Raw genomic sequence first — 20,701 nt, 5'->3', positions numbered from 1 at the left:
AAGCAGGAAAAAGTACAGTATGTTGAAATGTAATGGCATATGGTCAAAATGACTGTTATGGGCATTAGAAGTAGAAATAGCCATAACTCTTTTGTGTTTTAAAAATTGTTTAAAACAACAAAGTTACACTATACATATATTTAGGAAAAGTCTGGGTTCTATAATTACATGGGTGTTATTTCAACAAAGGTTTTACGTTGCGAAATTTTTAAAATTAAATTTGAAAAATGACTGTCATACAGAGGGGGCCTGGTCAATGGGTAGAGCATCGGGTTCAGAGCATTGAGTTCCCTTCAGGGGTTGTCACAGCGGCAAGCCAAATGCTGTTGATCTTTTGACTGTCAGGGTGGATGTAGTAGAACTACAGTAAGTAACTTTCCACATAATATGTTTCAGTTGAAATGTGTTCCAAAAAATAATCTGAATAAATGTAAAGGTTTGATGTGACTTACTCTTGAACAGCTTGACAACAATGCAGAGATGAGCGAGCTTCACTTTTCTTAACAGTTAGACAAGCTACTGTAGCCAGAACTTGTAGCTTTAAATGAGCTTAGTGGTAGAGCATTGGGTTGGGTTGCAGAAGGCTGCGGGGTTTGAAGCTCACCCCACCAGGTGTGGCCCTGCCCCCACCAGCAAGGGGGTACAAAATCCTGAAAATAATGGGAGGGTTGTAGCAGGGAGGGCATCCGGCGTAAAAACCCAAATCAACATGTAGATCACATTGCGCTGTGGCCAAAAGCCGCTGATCTTGTACTAATGATTTGATACTAGCTTTAAGGTGTGAAGGTACTCTAAGCGGGAGACACTTTCAAACTACCAAAACTAATATAAGTAATGGTTAAAACCAACAAGGCATTTTATGATGTTTTTAATTAAGATAAAAGTTACTGGTATTACAAGGATCATAGGAATAATGACAAAAAGCCTGGTTAATTTAGGATGATTTACCTACAGTACATGGTACATGTTCTGCACTTATATAGCGCTTTTCTACCTTACTGGTACCCAAAAAGCTTTACACCGCTGCTCATTCACACATTCGCACTCATAGTCACGCACACACTCACACAGCGATGGGGGGGCTGCTACGCAGCAGGTCAACACTCCCCGGGAGCAACTAAGTTGGGTTTTAGTGTCTTGCTCAAGAACACTTCGACATGTATCAGAACCAGCAACCCTGGAGTTGGTGGATGACTGCTTTAGCTCCTGAGCTAGTTTCCCTGTATTTTGCAGAAAACAATTAAATTGAACAGCTCTAAATTAAAAGGGCAATGGACACTGTTGTGCTTTAAGTTCTTCCTGTGACATTTTAATATACTGCACTGACACAACAATAATTGGACAAGAAAATGTACATCCAAAGAATGCATCCATTACTGCAGTAGATCTAATTTTATAATAGTGAAAAATTATTCTAAACTGCTTAAAACCCTAGTAACAGTACTATCAAACTAGTTTTAAATTTCTGCTCAGCAGGATTGCTAACAAGTGAGTGAGCAAGAGAGAGAGTGAGAGAGAGGTCACTACTTTGACTAATTTTAGTACTGCTGGCTGGAGCAGCTGTATTTTTTCAGTACTTGTGACATTGGCTGACATTGCCACAATGATGGTGAGGGAAGCAAAGTGGCCGTCAGACAAGAGACAGTCCTTATCTGAGAACTGTTACTCTGGTAGGTTATCACTGCCCAGCTGTCCACCCAATCACTATCAAGACCTTTCTGGGATATCTCTGAGATTGGTTCTTGTAAGTGTGTATGTGTGTGTTTGTGTGTGTCCTCTAGCAGTCTTACTGTCTGCTCTCTTTCCCTGTCTGCGTCTTTTTCACTACACCCCCCCCACACCTCTCTTTCTGGCAGTAAACTCGTGCACTTACAGAAAATTCCCACCACATTGACACTCATCCAGCTAAAAGCAACTGGCTATGCCAAAAATATGTCAAGTCACCGCCTTTTACACGTCATGATTATTGACAGCTCAGGATTAACTGAGGCTGGGATTCTCCATACTTCAGCAGTTTATAATTGGAGCGACAATTCACCACGGAACAGTGGCTGCTCAAACTGCCCCCTGAGATGTGGCTAATATCTGCCAGTCAGACCGTAAATCAGGTAGACAATAAAATAAGAATCACAACTGTTCACCATTACATATAGAACCGAAAGACTGCGAAACTAAGTATTGAGTAACATAAAATCTGGTTTGACCAGAATATGGAGTTTTGTATGGCCACACAATTCATCGCAACTTGTTATTGATGTTACTATGAGAGAATATACTCTCATATACTGAAGCTGTTTAAACCACAAAAGTGAATTGTTGAAACAGACTCAAGACTCAACAGCTCATTAACAAATGCAACACATTTAGCTGAAAAGCAAATCCCTTCTTTGTACAAGTGGTGATGCCAAAATTGTGAGATATCAACATACAGTATGTTTACAGTTGGATGCTAATCTCTGACTGGTCAAATAATGTAATGTTATTGACATTGAATAGCAACAATAACTATGCAGATTTCAACTGCAATATCACTACACCAGCAAAGTGGGCGTGGCTTACAAATTTGGATCGAGGACAGCAAAGACAGGATTTAAGCTCAATTTTGCAGGCTTACGGATATAACACTGCTAGGTGTGACTGTATAATGGATGAGTTCCTCCTTACAAAACACTGGGTGAATATGATGGTTATCAAGATTGCTAGTGGGCTATAATAATTTCTCTTTCAGTGTCATGCTGCACACCATCTGGGCTCTGTGTATTTGTTCACTGATAATAAAATGCTTCCAGGAAACAAACAACTGGAGTGAGCCCATCCATTTTCTAATTCCTGCCTCTAAGCCACTTTTCTGTAAACACATAGGAAAACAGACAAATAGATTCAAAGCAATTTAGACTACATCAGTTATTTTCGTGACTTAGCATTTAGATGCAGAGGTAGGATTTTAAAGAGAAGCATCATATTTGAAGATAAATATATGGCGACAGCTATCTACATATACAAATCTGAATATACTAAACTCTTTGTATAGCTTAAAAAAGCACAAAAGTAAGACAATGCATCACAAAGAAATAATCTGAGATTCCTAAACTGAGAGCACAATGTAGCCATAACTCTGTACAATGAAAATAGTAAAAAGCTTTTACTATGTAATAAAATATTTTAGTCATATTTGAACTGCTATAAAGGTTCAGGAAAGGGGCCCACTGAAAAGAATCCAACAAGATTTGGGGACTCCTCTCACCTCTATCCAATTTCCTCAGCGTGTCTGTGTGTGTGTGAGAATCAAACAGGTAACCAGTATGAGATGGAACTTTAATCAGTTCTTTTTCCATTGCCCTCTAAATCTGAGATATCTTGTTCTATTCCTTAAGTGAAAATGGCGTGTGTGTATGTGTGTGTGTGTGTGTGTGTGTGTGTGTGTGTGTTTGAGAGAGAGTGTGCATGCCTGAATGTGGGTATGTACTGTTTGTAGCGGCCAGAGGATAAAATGACCATTATAGCAACACTGTAAAAAACCCTCTGCTTGTGTTTTATGTGATTAAATACATTTTATGGCAGCTTTATGGAAATGACAGGACATGCTCGATTTTCCTGTTTTACTCAGATGAGGTCTTTTGTTTGTCACACTGTGCACATCACAGCAGCCGATCAAAATTCTTCACCATGACCAGTAATAGGAATGCAAACTGAAAACTGCATTACATATCCATTCCAGACTGCAGAGAGCAAAGGCAGGATAAATGAGGCTGTGATTAGAGAGAAGAGCCCTTCCAGAGGCAGCTGTCCTATCCCTTTATGCCACGAAAACACTCAGTAATAGGTTTGCACAGACAACACACCACAGGTCTGTCATTAGCTGCGTGTCTTCAAGCCTCTTCACAGAGGTAAGAGAGCACAAATGTGATACACACTAATAATCTTATTTGTACCTTTCATATGCTTTTAACTCAAGGCTCTGTGTTTTCTCTCTCAGATGGGCCCAACTCCGATTTCTGATGAACTTGAAAGATAATGACTGGCTACTGTGATTTATATCCCTAAATGGCTCATCTGACCACATCTTTCACTCCAATCTCCAATACAGGTAAGAGCTGCTTTATACTTCATACTCATTGAAAAGAAAAAAACAAAACAAAACATCAATGTCCTCCTATCTGGCCTGTGTTGTAAATGTAATTATCATTTTGTGCTTTGTACCATGACAGCAAGAGACGCTTTCCTCTTATGTCTCATTTAAACAATGTTCAAAAAAAGACGCAGCAAATGAGTTTTGTTTTTAATCACATTTATGTCATTATACTAAAAGATCTTGCTATGCACATGATAAAATTGCCTTAAATGAAGTGATCTCTGTGAAGTATAGCTCTTTTCAGCCATAGTGAATTTTTCTTTATTCAGTGATCAGAATGTGAGCTGAAAGCAAATTTACTGCCCCAAGGAGCCATTCAAAGAGCAGTTGCAGGTGAGACATCAGTGACAAAGTAAGGCTCACCTGTCATTCTTTGACAACTACGGCTTGAGGGGGGGATCACTTACACCTGAGAGATATCTAACCCCGCTGTAGTCCTTCTTACACCTCCACTCCCTCTCTTATCATTCCCTCAGCCTGTGCGTGTTCTCAAATATTCATGACCATACAGCCAGTGTCATCTCAGAATATCTAAATGGGAAGCCTAAGGCAGAGGGAAATCATCCCACTATGAAATGCTGCAGTCCTCTACGAATGTTAAAGCAGTCATCTATAAACTTTGCTCCATCAGTTTCATCCCCCTCACTGTTTCAAACTTCCTCCTCTTATTTCCACTTCAGAACTCCTATAGTGAATGGGCAGCATGGCATATCAGACAAAATGAAAAATTAGCAAATTTCTTTGGATTATATATAGTTGGTCGTTACCAAGTGTGTGCTACAGAATGTGTCCCTTTCATTGCACAGGATCTGTTACCAAAGCTGATAGCGACACATAAAACTTTTGACAGCTGATTTGTAAAACACAAACTCAAAAATTGCAAATTGCCCTCATGCCAAAGCAATAATAAATGACTGAGCCTTGGCTGAGTAATTCCCGATCTGCCACTTAAGTGGCTGGGGGCTGACGCTTTGTGCTAGCTCATGTTCAGGGTCATGCCTGTGTCACCTAAAGAGTCTCTAATGAGACCCAGAGAAGCACGCTGTGGCCAGCCGAGCGGCGCCGAAAACCTAAAAGCCGACCACAGCACAAGAGCAGTGGTGCCAGAGAAAAAGACAAAAGCCACTTCTCGGAGTATTGCAAGGCCACTACATGAGGTTTAACAAGAGAAAGGAGGGGGTTTGTGCAATTTGCTGAAATGTGTACAAACATTCCTACACGTTTTTCTTTTAATGGTCACATAAAGTTTTGATGCAGCCAGTCATTCAAAATTTCTTACCTTTGAAGGCAAGGAGTGGTGAGAATGGGGGTTGAAGATGAGTGAAGAGTCTGAAAAGCTCAACAGCACCTGTCCTGTAAGTCTGTTAGTGTAGCCTTAAGCTTTAAATGCCAAGCTTGAGCGAAACATTGTGCTGTATATCAGTGATATTCCTGACAGACTGAGAAGCTACTGGGAAATCTCACTCCCAGAGAGTGTTGAGGAAGGAGTGAAAAGAAAGAGTAGCATTCAAAACGCAAAAGTCTAGTGTTACAGAAAACGTCTATTTTATCCTGATTGAACATTAAAATAAATTGTCTGTTATGGGCAAAGCTGTTCTTATGAACCTGATTTTATGTTTTGCTATGTGTTGTATCAGGAATGAATAACACCAACTAAATAAATATATTACCAGTCGGTTTAGTCTGTATTTACCATTTTTTCCAGGTAATAAGGTGCATCTCAGAGAAGATGCATATTTAAATAAAAGAAAGAAAAAAAAAAAGTCAAACCAAATACGAATGAAAGACCAAGTGAAACCCCTGTTTTAATTGAATTTGTGTCTCAGGAGACAGAAATCCTTGTGCATTCATACTGTAACAATATGATGTTATTTTAGATGACAGAGGCTTTACAGCTGCACTACAACAACACAACCCCACAGGGCAATAAAATGTGTTTACATTAATTATAGTCTAAAGCTTAAATGTCTTTTTCTACCTAAGTAGTTAAAAGCTTTTGTTGAGACTGGCAAATGGGCGGGTTTACATACTTAAAATAATAATGTCAGTATTGCAATATACTCTAAAAAGCAATAGACTGGCTTTTATGTGACAACATGAACTGTAAGTTCCACATAATAATCCATCTGACATAAATGGAAATAGGAAATGGTACTTAGAGGTGTTTCAGGAAAAAAGCTGTTTGATGAACTCAGGATGCATCATCAAGATGGTTCCTGTGCGATTTCACTGTATGAACAAGGACTGTGTGTAGAGTGGTGTAACAGATGATTAGACAACGCACGAAGTATTCCAAGAAAACTTAATAAATCAAGAGCTACAAAAAAATATGTGTGTATCTACCAACCACTAGGTCACTCAAGGAATGTCCTTCCTTTTTCACTACAATCACAAGTAGAGGACACAAAAGGCAATTTACATGAAAAGATTCAATAAGAGAGAACAGGTGCAGCAAAATACAGCTGTCTGCTCAACCTTTAAGAACACTTTGTTCTGGATTCTATAAAACAAAGTCAATAATTTCAATCAAACCTATTTTTAAACTGACAATAATAAACATGCCTTTTCTGCCCCTTTCCTGACTTTGTTCTGCAGAGTGTGGAATAGCTTTAAAGTTTTCAGAGTAAAAAAGGAAAAAAAATCAAAACAATTAATTAATAGCAAGACAGACACAGATTCGAGTAAGTAGGTTTGTTATATGCTGCAATCTCAGTCACACTGTAAATGCAGATATAAACTGACTTGTGTTAAACGAAATACATTGTAACAGTCCTTCCGCTACTGTTGCTTTTAAGCTGGCACAAATCAGAGGCCTTAATGTGATACAATTGCAAATACTAACTACTGTTATAATGGAGTCGTGGCTCATCATAAAGCTCATGAATGTTTCATAGTAAGTTATGCCAAATTAAGATCCTGGCACTCAGTGATGAGTGGGGTGCTTGATTAAGATAATACATATACCCAAACTGAAGAGCCACTCATAAAGTCTGTTTAAAATGTCTGAATCAGACAGCAAGGCCCTTTCAGGATTCTATGTCTGGCTCCCTTTTTCATTCCCACTGATGTCCTGGCTGGTTTTCCCAGGAGACAATTGCCAAAGGATGGGCTGCTATGCTCAGATGCTCATCGAAGCTTACACACCCTTTTCCTTCAAAACCTAAGGCGGCGTTTTTGGTCTGACACTTATTCAAATGAATGATTTCTAAGATGGCGCCATAATTTGCTGCCTGCCATAATTCAGCACATAACTCTTTGCATATCCGAATCTGTAGGATAAATTTAAACATAATGAGAATCTGCAGGAGATTTCTCACGGCTTCTTCTGCTCAGCCTGTGTGAATTTTAAAACTCTGTGCTGTGCCTCCAATGATTCAAAGATGAGTGCTTCACACACATCGGATTCTCAACATGCGGACATACAGCAAACATACACAGAAAGGACTGAGTATTTACTCACTGATTCCTGGCTCTTGTTCTTTGCATCATAGACAGTGAGCTTCACTAGTGTCTCTGGGCTAGCAGGATACTCTGAAGGGAAGGTCACCCCCGTCAGGAATAGCGGGTCTTTGTTTGCCTGTCAGAAAGAGAACCAACACAAAAAAGCAAAAGCATTAGATACACTACATGTGTTTCTGTGTGCACTCCCATGTGCACTAGTACTGCAATACACATGTTAAGGAAAAAGCAGGATCCCAAAGGGAAAAAAAAGAAAGTGGAGACTTGGGCGGGTAAATGAACCAACAGCTGGGCTCAGTCTCTCCTCCTCCCCACGGCACTGCTCCCCACTCTCCTCGCCTCTTACTGGGTCTCCTGGGTACAAAAAAAGACGACGATAGAGCTTTCCCTGGTGCGTCTCCCTGCAGCTCTGGCATAACTACAGTCTACCAACTTTGACTGCAGGGTAGAAGCAACAAATGTTGACAGGTAAACTGACACAGCATTGTGTGGCAATGAGATTAAAGCTGCTACAGCAGCCAGTGTTGAGTTTTCAAACACACCAGAGGGCTGCATGACAATTCACAACCTCTCTGTAATTGGATTAACTAGTCTTTTCCTTCAACTTCCATACATTTTGATGTGCAGAACTTGATTTTCATTATATTGTAAAAATGTCCATCGGCATTGCAGTTATTCGCTAAAGATTCAAAGCCTTTTCTTCGACCACCGCATTGCCAGAAAAGGAAGGACTTGTGTCCCTTGTTCTTTTCCTAAATGAAGAAGAAAAACAACCTTTCTAAATATGCAACCCAAATCATGAACGCACTGGTCATAACTCACCTTGATTACTGCAACGACAGGGCTACCAGCATGCACAATCAAACATCTTCAGGTGATCCAAAATGCTGCAGCACATCTCATTTTTGTTTAGCCAAGAAAAGACACACGTCACACCACCATCAGATCTCTGCACTGGTTTCCTGTAGCTGCCGCATCAGGTTCAAAGCTCTGACCTTTGCATATAGAGCAGCAAACTCAACAGCATCTGCCTACCTAAACTTCCTCATTCAGGTCTACAATCAGTTCCGCCCATTGCGCCCTGCCAATGAATAGCATCTGGTGTTTCCATCACTGCACTAAAATTCCTGAGCAAAAATCATCAGCTCAATGGTTCTACAGTGGTGGAATAAGGTACCAAACTCACTCTGAATATTAAAATAACAAACAAACAAAAAACAGAACTCTTCCACAACTTCACATCCTCATTTAAATGGTCTTGAGAAAAGTCTTTCACAAAAGATTTACTGTAAATAGTCAAACATTTTGCCAGAAATGTGCTTCAATATTCTTAACGAACTTGCAAATGACAGAATTCAGAGGTAGACTGAGTTTTTTTGAGATTCAGTTCAACTAGTCTGGTGTCAGTGACAAACTCACCTCCAATTAAATCACTGGGCCTTTCTTTAAGTGCAAGAATCTGTAATACACTTTAATATAGGTGAAAGTTATTTTACCAGGGACTTAGTGGGTTACTTGATGAAGACTCAAGTATTGTATAGCCATTTGTCACAAGCAATTTGAACCAATTTAAAGCACTCTGTGTTTACACTGGGGGCTTCCTCTTCCTCTGCTCTGCTCTGAGGGGCGTCTCTAGAATGTAACCCTTTGGGACCGTGTGGGGACATAGTAATAAGACTGACACAGACAGACTGGCAGACATGTACGAATGCATGGTCACACCCTTGAATTAAAAAAGATCAGAAAGAAACTAAGGGTGAGTATGCTCAAAATCAATACCACAATAAATATCATGGCCATCATTTTTTCATATTGGGTATAACTGGTAAATGTAGGCCATATGTGAAAGGTTAAAATTTTTTTGAGGCAATTGACTAATTTTTTGAACAACTGATGTTATGATTGTGACTAAATAATTAAAATAAGAAAGACGAATCTTTAGGTTGTCTCGAAATTGATTGTAAATTGAAACAAACTGCAAGGGCTTTAAAAATGACCAAACAAGTTAACACCTACACACTAACTCCAAACCACAAGTTTAAATATTCATTGTTTTCCTCCCACCTAGAATATTATATATTATATATTCTACACCCTTCAGGCATTAACAATATGACCATCTGTGCAATTAAATGCAATCCAATACAGTGGCTCTGCCATGAATTCTACTTATAAATTCCCAGTTTTTTGGTTGAAACTGTCAGAAGGTGATGATTCTACTACTGTTTATGTTTATTATGGAGGTCACAGGGGGTAGTGGATTTGTACTGAGGTGCACTATAAGAAGAGGTGGTTTTAATGTTTTGGATGGTTAAAACAACCACGGAGTGGAGAAAACACACAGACCCACCTCCTCACGGAACCAGTAACCCCTGTGATCCTTCAAAAGTCTTCCATAAGCTGACAGAGCGGAAATACAACAAGTACCTTCTTATTCTGGTCTCTCTAGACTTACTAATGTCTGTCTTGGCACATTCTGCCATCCAGCCACGAAACTGTGAGTAGTTTGTGCACCACAACCTCCTCAACACAGCCTGATTCAGCGCAGCAGGTACAGACCTGGTGGTACCGACTCACTGCGGTCTGAGCTCAGCACAAGTTTGGATATATACTAGTACTGTACAGTGACAAAAAGACAGGCAGAGCCATTATACTCAAGAATGTTCAGGTACACACATACATAACTCCCTGCACCCCCCTTGCTGGCAGATTGAATAGGCCTCATTCAGACTTACCAGCATGCTTGGCAGCCTCAGCTGTGGCTGAATCTTCTTAGTGTTTCTGATGAGCTGAGATGAGCTAAAGTGGTAAGCCTGTCTCTATTTACACAGAGAAGTAAGCGAGTCTGTCATACAAGTGGCCAACATATGCTATGGGAGACAGCTGCCCCTCTCTTGTCTTTTTGTCCATTTGGGTTACAAACCTCCATGGAATAGCCAATTTAGCCCATTACAGGGTGTGAGTGTGTGCTTGTGTGTGCTGGGTTGGGGTGGAGAGGCAGGAATATTCAGGCTTGAGTTTCCCTACACTGGAGGTTTTTCTTCCTCCCTTGACCGCTCATAATTACACACACACAGACTAGACTTTTTGGACTTGTTCCAGTCCGAGGGTTCTTAGCCTGACAAGCATGACATCAAAGGCTGTTTTCTTTGTGTGACGTCAAATCCCCTGGAGTACCACCACTCCCGGACCCACTGCCCATGTTTAAGCAATGGGATTTTCCTACAAAGACATATTAGGGTTTGGCAGAAAAGGCAGCTCTTTTTCCATCCCAATTTCTTGTCTCTTGTGTCATTGCGAATACACTGAAAAAACATGCACATGTGGAAAACAAAGTACTTCAAATTTTCACTCACACAATCAAAGACATCTCTTTTCTCTGAGCTCTGGATAAGAGATAACTGATAGTATTTGTCTTTTTGTTGGCAGCTTTAAATACTATTTGTTGATGTTTCCTACTGCACTTTGATTGCAACTTGGTTGCAGTAGGAAGAATATCTCAGTCTAAAGGAGTCAACCCCCCAAGCCATATTAATTATGATGTTACTAGAAGCACAGGCCGAGGTGGAGGAGTAGCAGCAATCTCTCACTCAAGCTTACCAATAAACCCTAGACCTAAACATAGTTATAACTCATTTCAGAGCCTTACTCTTAGCCTTTAACACAGCAGTTAGGGAAAAATGCCACTATAGCAGATGCGTAAGTGAAAAAGCTGTAAGCAAATTTAAAGAAATTATTCTTTCATCATTGCTTCACCATATGTCAACACAATGGAAAGTAGCCACCTTAATGTTACTCCTGCACAAGTTGATTATCTTGTTACAAAAAATACTTGATAGTGTTGCCCCTCTGAAAAAGAAGGCAGTAAACCAGAAGAGGCGATCTCCATGGTATAGTTCGCAATCACACAACTTAAAACAGGCAACGCGAAAGTTAGAATGGAAGTGGCATTCCAGTAATTTAGAATAATCTCATTTAGCCTGGAAAAACAGAAAAGACAGAAAAAAAATTGTACAAAAAAGCTCTCCGTGATGTCATAACAACATATTTTTCATCATTAATAGAAGAAAACAAGAACAACCCCCGGTTTCTGTTCAGCACTGTAGCCAGGCTGACTAAGAGCCATAGTTCTGTTGAGCCTAGTATTCCCTTAACTCTGAGCAGCAATAACTTCATGACTTTCTTTATGAATAAAATTGTAGCTATTGATTACCCATAGATCGCTCTGAGCTACCTTTAATTATTACCTGATCTAAACCAACAACCTGTCTGCTAGACCCTACTCCAACTAGTTTGCTCAAAGAAGCTTTACGTAATAGATACGTTCGTATTAGATATTATTAATCTATGTGTAGAAACAGGCTATGTACCACAGGCCTATAAGGTAGCTGTAATTAAACCACTACTTAAAAAAATCCTGTCTTGACGCAGGTGTTTTAGCCAATTACAGACCAATATCTAATATCCCCTGTATTTCTAAAATCATTGAAAAAGTAGATGCAAAATAATCATGTGACCACCTTCACAGGAATAATATCCTAAAAGATAATATATTAATGCTATAGATGAGACATTTATTTTTAAACGAGCAAACATTATTTTACTAGCTTTTTAACTGTTGTGGCCTTTTTTGTTGCCTCTGATGATGAAAGAACATATGTACTAGCTGAAGGTTATTATGTTTGGTTTAGGGTTAGGTTTCCATGCCCTTACATTCAATTTGCATATAGTTAATAATCTGAATAGAAAAACAATGTTTAACCTTTTTCTACTTAACTGATATGCCATTTGATTTTGTAATAACCAGCTATTAATCATTGTATGCTGAAACTACTGCACTTATGATAATCATTAGAATACAGCGCTAAGTAACTTTTTGTGTTAGGATATCAAACTAATGCTACAAAACGTAACCCACACTATTGTGAAATGGCAAAACAAAAACTGTCTCAACAACAAAGAAACTAGCTTTCATATCTTAAAATAACAATGTTAAGTTAAGTTAATTTGGCTTGTTCTGTACACTGTCAAACTTTTTTTTCCAATAAAAGACACCTTTACACCATTTATTTCAACTAAAGAGTAATAAGCACCAGATCCAACATGATTAAATGCCATGTAGTTCTTTCTGACTCCTGTCTGGTGATTCATGGGTATGACTAGAGAGGGCAATGTAGCAGCTGGCTGCTCCATCATTTATCTTCTAAATTAAACCTTTACATCATATACCATGGATTCCTGATAATAAGCTCATCATATAAGTAGGAGCTTTCATGCAGCCAAGTCTCCAATCGGTGTAAAAAAAGTGCAGGCGGCAGCTGCTGAGAGCTGGCATCCCGGGAATGTGTCAAACATGAGAAACACAAGTGGCAGTTGGACAGTCTTTAATTTATACTACACACACACAGTAAGGCTCCCTAGGACAAAACACACACACACAAAGCGCACACTCCTTTGACCACAAAGGTTAATGAACATCTGCTGTGCATGTCGTACAGCAACATATGAATGGGAAACACTATCGGTTTCCACTGTCCTCACAAGTTACCTCTCTTACGCTTAATAATACACAAAGACTTAATTGACAGAAGATGCACAAGTCAAAATAAAAGTATTTTTTCCCCAATGATCTGCTTCTTCCGAGTCAACATTAATAACATTAATACTACAGATCCAATTGATTTGATTTCTATGTAAAAGTTATGTATGGCACGGAAAACTTATCAGACTATCTTCCACCTCTCATAAAGTTGCAGCCCTTTCTTTTAAAACAGACTTGAAAAATTACATAGAATGTGCACATACCCTGTTTTTGCGAAGTCGAAAGCAGTCCATATCTTCAGATCCTACTCCGTATCCTGAACATTACAGCCATGAAATCAAAACTCCAGCGGCACAGTGTGTGCAGAGCTGGCTGAGCCAGCATAGAGTATGCTACCACATCCTGTGTTTCCACACACGCGCCTGATCCCTCAACAGGACTGAGGGTTAAAGCAGTTGAAACGCAGTCTCTGAAAGGGATGGTTATGGCAATTTAGCTTTACTGGATAAGCAGAAAAATAAAAGTGTCTTCTTTTCATGCTTAAAGAAACTTAGCCCTCAAATGAGGGAAGAAAAATATAAGCATGTGTCTCACATGCTCCACTGTGAGACAGGGGGCAGCTGTTGCTGCCCAAAAAACAGTTGTGGCTGTTGCCTAAGTAACATCACTGTCACAAGAAGAATTTAAAGAGGCCAAAGAACAAAAAGGCATATTTTACATATTGGCAATGATCTTGAGTGAGCTACACGGAAACTTTCATAATAGCCCGGTTAGGAAAAGTATGGCGAACAAAGGTGACTCCATCAACCAAGACTCAATCGCACTCAGCAAAACACAAAAGTTCAGAAAGACAGAGAGAGAGTATGTTACATCATTATGTATGTGTGTTCATGCTGTCTTACCTCCACTATCTCTGTGTAGGCATGAAAGACAAGGTGTTGCTTGTGGGGATCTATGACAGACACCTGGACCAAAGCATTGGGCTTCCTGTCTCTGCCTGAGGCCACCAGATCATTGCAGGCTGCATAGACGAAGGGAGGAAGTGAGGGGAGAGCAGATGGAAAGAGGAGAGATGAGAGAGAAAACCAGAGATAAAAAAATAACAATAACAAAGATGAGAAAGAGATCAAATCATTTATGATAGACACACAAATGAAGAATATGACAGTCAAACATTATTATTAACATAGAAGAAACAGAAGAGAACAGCTAAGGTCGAGTGTTTATAAATATCCCGTCAGATTAGAGGTCACGTGACAGACCACCAAAGAGCTGCATTAGCACAGGAACAGGGGAGTTACTGTAAATCCACTGTCGTCACTCTCTGGAGCCTCAGCCTCCAACTCAGTTTGAGGAAATAAACAATATATACACACAAATATATATATATATACACACACACAAATATATGTGTGTGTACAAAAAAAAAAAAAATTATATATATATATATATATATATATATATACACACACACACACACACACACACACACACACACACAGATATAAAATTGTTGCCTCAGCAGTTGATTAAAATGTCAGACATGTAGAATTCCGTCTGGCAGTGAAATATGAGTTTTACCAGGGCTTTCATTTGCCAAAAAAAAAAAAGCTTGTCACTCAGCCTCGCCTGCATCCAAGGACAGGAAAAGTGTCCATCCCACAATTTCTTTACGCTTCCTGGTTACAAAGACTAACTCTTCGTAACAGGATGACACTGATCCATTTAGAACTTAGGTGATGCGTATATCTAAGGTCTCCTTATTATCTTTATTCTAATATATAACAGCAATCCATGCAACCTTAGGCAGGCAAAAACGGTAATTTTTTACAGCTATCCTAAAACATTGATTAAAAGCTCTGTTAACATTAACTTCACATGAAAGGCCAGTAGAAATATCCAGTGTAATATCCAATAAGTTACACAACATGGCTCAGACGGTTGTATACACTCAGGTAAAGTAATGACAAATTTGTGTTCACCAACCTCTTGGATTCTTCCCAAGAGTTGCATTTTTCTGTATCTACCCAGCACAATTCTGGCATGTAAGCAGCAACTGATGTGCTTGTAATGCCTGGTCAGTTTCACACATTACTCTGCAAAAAATAAATAAAATAAATAAAAGCCTGGATAACATCACTCAGAGGGTGAAATTCCATTAAAAAACAGCAAGGGCAGAGGATTGCTTCTTTGTTGGTAGTTCCATCTTCGGGGGCTTCATTTTAATGTTTAAGCAACTGAACAGGTAATGGAGAAGAAAGGAGTTATTGTTGGAGGCTTTTTAGAGGAAGTAAAGAAAGAGAATAAAGGTGTCAAAAGAAATTATGAGTTCAGCAGCATGGTATCAACCACTCTATATGCAGACCTTTAAGGATGCTTTATCTAATCTTTCTGATTTGTTCAGTAAAGAGATCAGAAATAACTGCGTACAACCATTAAAAAATTGACACATACAAGAGAAGTATCAACCCTTTATGTAAGCAAACTTGCCCATAGCTACCGCGATTTACTTAGTATAAAACTAACACTAAAGCGGACATTTTTCAACAACACTGATAGTACTACTGTCACTTTGACTTCTGTCAAAGTCATTGGCGTTTTTAACACCACCACAAACAAACAAAGCTGGGATTTAATGAGTATTTGTCACACTTGTCTGCAAGAAAGCAAGAACAAAAGAGAACATTTTTGGCATACACAATTCAGGCCTGTTTGTAATCTGGGACTTCACTACTCTTTTTCAACCCATTTCATTTGTAAAAGTGCATACAACAGAAAAATATAACGCTGAAGGTCAAAAGACAAAGCATGCGGTTCAAAAGGATTCACAAAATAAAACTAATTGCAAACTTTGCAAAAATCAGAGCAAAAGGGTAGCTACTCTCTTTATGGCTAAAAGTGTAATTTTACCCTAGAAGCATGGACAGGGAGTGCCGAAATAATGTGAATACTAGCCAGAAATAAAAGCACATATTCACAGCATGTCTTTTTAAAACAATGCACATGTTCATACAGTAGGTCCAACAATAGAGGCTTTGGTTGCTGTAATTTCCCTTTACATTTCCCTGTCCATTAAGATTGCAAGTAATATGGCCTTTTTAGTTCAAAGTTCCAATTTGAGTTGCACTTAACTGTAACTGAAAAACTGTAGGAGCAAGTTAAATCGGCGAAAAAAAAATTTCCTACACCATGTTAAGAGATCTGGAAACTGCTCCCTTTATCACACACGGTTTGCAATGCCCAGTTACTTACAGGTATGCACCCCTATGTCATGTTTTTAATTGTTAAGTTACCAGTAACCATTTTTATTTAATATAAGGCATGTTTGTTCTTGTAGCAATTGCAGATCTGTTTTAGCAGCCAGATAATAAAACTGTCAATCAATGACTTTTGTTTAAATTCCACTGCAATGTTGTACACGATACAAAGCAGTGTAAACTCACATTTGCATAGAACATCAGGAAACTGACTTGCACAATCTTTACCAGTAACTTGTGCAGATATTCAATACTTCCTGTGAGTTTCTTAGAAGGCTGCAATGTCCTCGAAATCAGATGTGCCTTTGTGCTCAGTTTTTACGTTAAGAAAGCAACAGCACATAGAACAGCAGCCTATCTGGTCCCCTGGTGTGAGGGGTTTGGCAAAGGGCAGAATGTGGATAAAATTTGTGGAATTAAATATTTTAAAATGAATTTGGATTAATTGTTGCAACTACAACATTGCAAATTCCTGGATGGGCTTTCAATTGAAGCAACCTCTGACGTGCACGTGGATACATTAATGTTATATAAGAAATCTGAAACTATATATTTTTGACTATTCTAAATATGGCCTTTCATGCCAAATATTAGGCTTATATCATACAATACATACACTACATACAGCAGTAAACTAAATATCATATAAAAATTTAAACTATAGGTTACTGCAACTTGAACTGGTTGCAGATTAAAGTGATGACGGAAGCCCTGTTCTGCTGTTAAATTACTGTGCAGTATTGTTAAATGCAAAAATTAAAATTTCAAATCTCCTATCGGGCGCTTGGGCAGCACTGAAGCTGCTCCCAAGTGACATCACAAAGGGGATATGCCAGGATAAGCCCTTAAAAAGAACTTCAGACATGATTATATCATCGTGAAACATACTGCCCAAGTCTCATCTGAGCAACAGCCAATTCTTTATGTTCACATTCAGAATCAGAATCTAGCTTTTCTGTATACCTTATTTGGCTCTATTTCATTCCCCAGTGGCCAGCAGCTGCAGTCACAGGGTAAGAGATTTTGTGTTAGCATAAAGGCCACACCCCCAGGGCCTCTTAAAACATGCAAATGAATAATGCAAATCCAGGCTTTTTTAATATGAATTTAGAAAAATCTGACCAAATTTGCATGAAGAAAATGTCAGATATATGTTCAATGTATGCTCAGTATTTACACAAATTCATCATAAATGATAAAAGTACCAGGTTTAGCAAAATGCATGCAAAAGGCTTCCCTGACACACAAAAGCAGAACTGAAAAGAATATAATATCTGTGACGCCTTTTGAACTAAGCATTTTGTATACAGTTCCAAAATATATCTAGCAAATACAGAATAATGAAATGACAAGTATACCATAAATGTCATATAGGAAAAAAGTTACAATTAAATCAAAAGGTCTTCACTAGATCTAATGCTGTGTGACAGAAGAAGTATTTTCAGTTGATCTCTTGTTTTAACATGGTCAAATGGGTCAAGACCTACACTAGATGTGGTGTCTGAGGACACTGTGACAGATAATAAAAGCTTTTATACACTGAAACTGTGAGACATAAATTCTAAAATAGGCCTCTGATTGCATTAGACTAAATCACATTTGCTAATTCCTTCAAGTCTCCAGAGTATGTCTCATCAAGAGACTCACTAAAGGGCATTTAAAGCACGTCGTCTCATTTTGTGACATTAAATTGAAAAGTGTTTTATTTAAGACATTAACACTCTTTAGTCTCTACATTTTTTAGCTGAGTTTGGTCTGGCAATTGGTAAACGAGTCTTGGAGCAGGGGCACTGCCACAGCAAAAGAGCATTAAGCAAATCATGAGGGGAAGAACTTCTAAATGATCCTCAGCGCATGGAGCCATTACAAATTACAAATTTAGGAGCATGAATTACAGATGCTGTTTGCTACACAGTATTACCTAAAAGACCTAAATGCTAAAATGAAAGAAAGTAAAACCTCTCTGTTATCTACTATCATTTGTTTCATCAACGTAATGTTTAATGCGCATTCAGCAAGTAAATGTTTCTTAATCAGGAATTAAAGTTAAATTTTAATTTATTTATTAAGGGGGATTCTGCCTTGATGTGAAAAGTGATGAGCAAAACACAGGAACTCTCCAAAACATGATCTGTGTTAACTCAACAAGTTGACAAAACACATCCATAAAGTCTGAGATTTTAAAATTTTGACCAGATGGCTGAAAATCTTGCAACTGGTAAAACCTCTCTACGAAGTAGGCCATTACTATGAAACATTATTGAAAACACAGGCTCTACCTGCTGGTATCTCTGCACCTTTTGGTGTGCCATGAAAGGAACTGTGCCTGTCACCATGAAAAGTCGGCAAATCAGCAAATTGTTTTAAGCAAGATGTATTTTCATCTCCTGTTAAAATTGTCTCTTTATATCTACAAAGTCACAGTCTACGCTCTATTTAATTTAGATAATATTTCTGTCTGTTTGTACCTCATTTTCCATTATTCAAAAGGGCCCTTACTTTCATTAATGTCATGTCAATGTTTTAAGCTGAAAAACATAATCAGACCTTCAGAATTTCAATCACTTAGTTGGTTGAGAATAAGGTGCAAAGTCAGACTACAGATGCTACATTAATGTGTCGGGTAAACATTTAATCAACATGCTTTTTCCGCTGTTGATTTCATTCTCTGGTTTTGCCATGACCTGTGATCAGTATTTATGCTTCACTATACCACTGCAGTAATTGTGCCTTCTCTGCCAATCAAAAACTGCAGATACAATACATTTAATCTTTTAGTTGTATTTGACTTCTATAATGAAAGCTCATGTCTGAAGACCAATTGATTTTCAAATTAATGCAACCTTTTGCTCCCACATGTAGGGAGGTATCGAGCTAGCTGGACGCTACACACAACAAAGCGGATAGGGAGGCAGAGGACTTCAGTGAGACCGGAGGTGGAGGACTGTGCATATATAGATAATTCTGACATTATACTCACTTTTTTAGGAGGGTGTGTATGTGTGAACTAAAATCTAGTTTGTTTGATTGAATAAAACAATGCTGACATTATCTGCATTATATCCTACAAGCCCGCTAGTGCAATGTCTGTATTATGCGGGTGAGTTCTGTCCCGAATCGTTTGGAGGATTAAATTCAATCGAGTGCGAATGTTAATGATATGACTGTACCATATCGCTGTAGTTGAATGATTGAACCTTTTGTTTTTATTAGTTGTATGGGTCTGAAGTACTGTAAACAAAACAAATTTGCCAAATTTCAAATTTAATAACACCTTGTGCCCCTCGAGCTGACCTCGCATGGAAATCGAACAGATTTTCACACCCGAGGACGCTTCTCACTTGGGCAATCTCATGTGATTTTCTCATGTGATTTACATGTCTGAAAGGCCACTCCAAAGGCCTAACGTCCAAGGCAGAATCCTCCAAACATTGTCTGGAATTCATGTCTACAATAGGCTTACGTTAACAAAGCTTGATGTAGGAACTCTGTCATTGTTGGGAGACACATTGTAAATTGTGGCACAAAAGATTGACTACTAAACTTGGAGATTTGGGCATCAGCACCTTCCTCCTTAACTGGATACTGGACTGACCAGCATACCTCATCATGTCAGTTCAGGCCACACCTGCTCCACCACCATCACCCTCAACAATGGTGTACTACAGGGCTGTGTGTTCAGCCCATTACTCTACTCCCTCTTTACCCATAATTGCAGACCTGTGCATGTCTCCAACTCCATCATCAAGTTTGCAGATGACACTACAGTGGTCGGCCTCATCAGGGACAACAATGAGATGAGCCTACAGGGAGGAGGTACAACACTTGGCTGCGTGGTACACGGTCATTAATCTGCACAAGTTCATTGTGGACTTTGGAAGGGATAACAGAGGCAGGTATGACCCCCATCCACATCAACAGGATGGCTGTTGACCATATCACCAGCTTTAAGTTCCTGGAGACCCACATCTCAGAATACCTGTCCAGAAGGCTCACTAGTCCTCATTCATTTCACTCATTCACGTACTGAATACAATGCATCAGCTTTACTGCACTGTCAACTGTTGTTTAATCTGTTATGCATTATTCTTAATGTAATGGTACAATTTACATATTACATACATGTTTATAGTTTCTCCTTAGACTTAACATCTGATAACACACATTCACCTGAACATCATGTCCAGAGGACTGCCATCTGTGTATTATTTTGTCTATAGTACCTGCATCTGTATATTTCTTTGTCCATAGTACTTTACATTCGTACATAATGTCCATAGTACTTCCATCTGTTAATTATGTCGATATTAC

The 20,701-nt window shown here is 38.8% G+C and overlaps 1 protein-coding gene across 4 annotated transcripts in view; it reads right to left on the bottom strand.

Annotated features, from left to right (window-relative positions):
* inpp4b (inositol polyphosphate-4-phosphatase type II B) overlaps positions 1–20,701 on the bottom strand; it is a 136,280-nt gene that overhangs the window by 102,932 nt on the left and 12,647 nt on the right. For 2 of the 4 annotated variants that reach the window (XM_067498315.1, XM_067498316.1), the window contains exons 3-4: positions 14,036–14,154; positions 7,593–7,709 (exon numbers count right to left, since the gene is read on the bottom strand). In XM_067498315.1, the coding sequence (XP_067354416.1) occupies positions 7,593–7,709; positions 14,036–14,154 (236 nt within the window). Of the gene's footprint in view, positions 1–7,592; positions 7,710–10,326; positions 10,467–13,396; positions 13,532–14,035; positions 14,155–20,701 lie in introns of those variants that run through there. The other 2 variants (XM_067498317.1, XM_067498318.1) reach the window with 2 other exon arrangements.

The sequence above is a fragment of the Channa argus genome, chromosome 3, assembly GCF_033026475.1.
Source record: "Channa argus isolate prfri chromosome 3, Channa argus male v1.0, whole genome shotgun sequence".
In the NCBI taxonomy this organism is placed as follows: domain Eukaryota; kingdom Metazoa; phylum Chordata; class Actinopteri; order Anabantiformes; family Channidae; genus Channa; species Channa argus.
Note: the sequence above shows the minus strand (reverse complement) of the source record. Positions and strands in the feature narration are given on the sequence as shown.